General features: G+C 38.5%; 1 protein-coding gene across 1 annotated transcript; it reads right to left on the bottom strand.

Annotated features, from left to right (window-relative positions):
* Window positions 1-2,820: 2,820 nt before the first annotated feature.
* SERTM2 (serine rich and transmembrane domain containing 2) lies at window positions 2,821-3,157 on the bottom strand. Its single transcript, XM_067549677.1, has one exon. It carries the CDS (start codon window positions 3,100-3,102, stop codon window positions 2,821-2,823), a length of 282 nt encoding a protein of 93 aa, XP_067405778.1. The 5' UTR covers window positions 3,103-3,157.
* Between the last annotated feature and the right edge of the window lie 471 nt (window positions 3,158-3,628).

Here is a 3,628-nt window from a genome sequence, read left to right as displayed (position 1 = left end):
AAACATTGGAAGGGAAAAGTTATGTTGTCTGTTTGTAGCTATGTCTGTCTTTCCTGGCAGTACCGTATAGAAATATATTATCTGCCCAAATATAATATATGATTAAATATAAATGGATAAACATTTCATTTACAACATATTTATTAAATCTATTTTTGAATAAGAGTACTTTTATGATAAAATATTTTCACAGAAAATTTAAGGGCCCGAATCTGCCACTGAATTCATTGCTATCGGGAGTGGGCCCAAAATCAGTTTGCCATTTTTCTTTGTATTAAAATATCTTCATCAAATAGATGTATCTGCAGCTCTGTTTGCTTCTTGGCATTAAAATTTTTCCTCTTATGTGTGGTTACGATAGAAGATTATTGTTTCTCAGAAACTATTAATTGCCACATGGATTAAGGAGTGGTCTTGTACACTTTAAAAAGGGTTATGAAGAAGATGGTACTGGATTTAAGATTTTATGGGGTAAATATATATTTTAGCCTGTATTCTGTGTTCTTGCTGCTGAAAGAATGAAATTGTATCAAGTAAACCTATTTTTATATATTTAAACATACATGACAGCATGGCTCAGTTAGCAGCAGTCTGTCTTAGCAGGACTGAGGTTTAAATACTACAACAAGTAACTCCTATCTGCATGGCATAGAGCAGCACAACAAGAGGGACCGTGCTACACTTTTAGAGGTACTGTCTTTCAGATGAGCTAGATCCTGTCTAGTAGATGCTCAGGTGATGATCTCATGGCCCAAGAGTACAGGATAACCTGTGACCAGGCCTACGTTTCTCTTTCCAGCAAATACATTCTAATGTCCAAGGCTGTGCGTGAGATATTGCTGAGAGTATATTGGATGTTGTGTTTGCTTGCATGGTCACTGCACTAACTGTTTCCATGTTGAGCCTGCATCCCATGGAGTATGCTGAGTACAAAAGGTGCTACATACAACATTATTCTATATGGAGAAAGAGTCTTTAAACAGTCTTCCAGTAAGAACAGCAATGACAATAATAATAGTTTTTGCTGAGGATCATTCATGACCAGTGTGGTTTTAGCATCTTATTCTTCCCCATCGACAGATAAAGAAGCCATACTCCTACTCAAAAACAACCCACCAACAACAAGAAAGCACAGTTCTTGAAGCATTGGAAGAACAGATTCTTCTTGTTGTTACAGGTCTGTAGAGTCAGTGTCATTGCTAATTTTAGCACTGTTTGTGTATGGGAAGTTTGTACTTTCCAGACTACTGGAGAGAGGAGAATTGGCAAATGCTTGTATATCAAGTGGAAAGTGCCAGGGAGCTTTATCCCAGGCTAGATTTAGCCTGGAGCAAAGGAGGTACAGCTATGATAGTTCAAATTCACAGAGAAGCACCTGCCCAATAGAAATTAGTTTAAAACTATCCCTGTCTGAAAAGTGTTTTTACAAAGGACAGTGGACCCACAGAAATGATATGCTATATTTGATTGCCATCCTTCTGATCCATATGAAGAAAGTCCTTATTTTTTTACACAGAGCACTGTATGTTTATACAGGGAGAAGTTAAAAGGACATTCCCAGCATATTGTTTCATAATTTTAGATATTTTTTTCTTACTGTTCCAGTTGATCAGTTGGAATCTTGCTCTCCTACTTCAGTGCTCACGTTTTCCTTTAATTTTGTATACACACTAGTTGGTCATTTAGGGTAACTCTGGAGTAATAAATGCTGATTTATTATTGCAGAGTGGAGTCTTGGCATTCTCTTCTCTTCCCTTCACCCCTCCCTGCGCTGCATCCTGGAAGAAAAGCTTTGGTAATTTTGTTGTGTTTCCAGGGAAAAAAGCTACTTGGGTATGAGAAAAGGTTGTTCTGAATTTGGGCCTATCTCTGATAACAATGTCCACTTAATTCACAAACATTAAATGGTATTTTAATTACCGAGTGACACTGGGAAAGCTGAAAGAAAATAAACATAGTTGTAGGGAATGCAATTCCTGCAAAAGAAGGGCAGGGACACACAGGCAGTGTGTCTTGTTTCGTGCAAATACCATTTTATCTTTTATTTTCTTTCATTCTGAATGTATTGCCTCTTTCCGATAAATGGAATGCACTATTCACGGTTTGTTTAATTCTTCATGTCTGAAAGTAACAACGCCAATATATGATGCATATTGGCCTTATAGCAGGAACACTTGTATATTTCCAAAATTGCATTTTGCAGATGTGCTATTCCAAGTGGAAAAAACACCATTTAAGATTTTCCTTCTTGAATGGGATGGATGTCTGGGGATTTTCACACCACTGTTCATTTTTTGTACGTGTCCTGTGGGCTCTTTGAGTCAGCACCACAAATTAACTTTGAGTTAAGTCTCTTCTCAGATAAGGAATTTCCTCCAGTAATAGAAGGAGAAGATAACTCAGCAAATATATCTTTCAGAAAATATTCTTGTAAGTTTTTGGCTTTTTGGCTATCATTATAGTAGCTTTTATCATTTGCTGTAAGTCTTTTTAGGAGGATCTGAGTCTCTCCTCAGAGCAGCTAGGCTTCTGTGGTGTAGATTTTATTTAAGACATGCACTCTATATGCTCATGTTGCTTGCAGTCTTCAGGGGGAAGTAGTGTCCTAAGTCTATTGGATATCTTAGGACTGTCAATTCACAAATGAGTCAAATGATACTGCCCTAGACGCTGAATATGTTTGCTTGATAATTGCGCAGGTCATTGCAGAGCAGAGCGGGCAGATGGGGCTCCTCTCTCCACAATGGACACATATATTTTGTGGGAAAAAAAGTGCTTTCTGAACTGCACAACTCTTTCTTCCAGTCTTTTGCTTCTGTCTCAATGAGTGCTAGGAATCCTGCCATGCATTTCTATATCCGTAAACTGTTGTATATTCTCTGTGCTTTCTGTAGAGATGGTGAGCGGGGAGACAACATGCTTCAGGCGTAAGAGCATAGTGAAGAGTAGTATGAGAAGGATGGCCAGGAGAGTCAGGAACAAGCCAACGTACACGTACAGGTTGGCATATTTTTCTGCTGCTGTTTCCACTTCTGTGGCTAATGTTGGAAAGTGGACACGGCCAGTAAGATTTCCACGGTATTTAAAATAAATCTCAGTCATTGCTCACTCTCGGGTTTTGTCCATTTTCTCTATTCGCTGTTAAAAAGTTGCCTTCTTTCACCCATTTTATGAATCAAATCCAGAAAGGGGATTTACACCTGAAGGTTCTGACCAGAGCTCTGCAGAGAAAGCACAGTTGTGTTGGTCATGAGATCTTCACCCCTTTTCGTTAAGCAAATTATGCTACCGGAGACTTTGGAAGTCCTTTCTCACGTGCGTCTGTTAGTTTCTACAACAAAAATCAATCTCTTCTGACGTTGCCACGAGTTTTAATTTGCCCAAATCTCTGCAGGTGAAAATGCTTTAGTTCTCTTCTGGAATTGACAGATCTGAGTTGCTGCCAGGCTTAGCTATATACAGGCTTTCTTTTTTTTGAACAAAGGAAGGGAACTTTCTGCCAACCTATCACATTGCAGATGATTTATTCATGGGTGATTGCTAATATGGTTGATGATCTCCATTCTCCAAAGTTATGGATGTCTGTGATTAGATCAAGGAAAATTCAGAAAAAAATGGGGTCTTTTCC

This window comes from Emydura macquarii, unplaced genomic scaffold (assembly GCF_026122565.2).
Source record: "Emydura macquarii macquarii isolate MOO-44397 ecotype Brisbane River unplaced genomic scaffold, CSIRO-AGI_Emac_v2 contig_1253, whole genome shotgun sequence".
Taxonomy (NCBI): domain Eukaryota; kingdom Metazoa; phylum Chordata; order Testudines; family Chelidae; genus Emydura; species Emydura macquarii.
The sequence above is the reverse complement of the archived record's forward strand: the minus strand, read 5'-3'. Positions and strand labels throughout refer to the sequence as shown.

Coding starts and splice junctions, on each gene's coding strand:
- SERTM2 (XM_067549677.1), bottom strand. CDS start 3,102: ATGACTGAGATTTATTTTAAATACCGTGGAAATCTTACTGGCCGTGTC.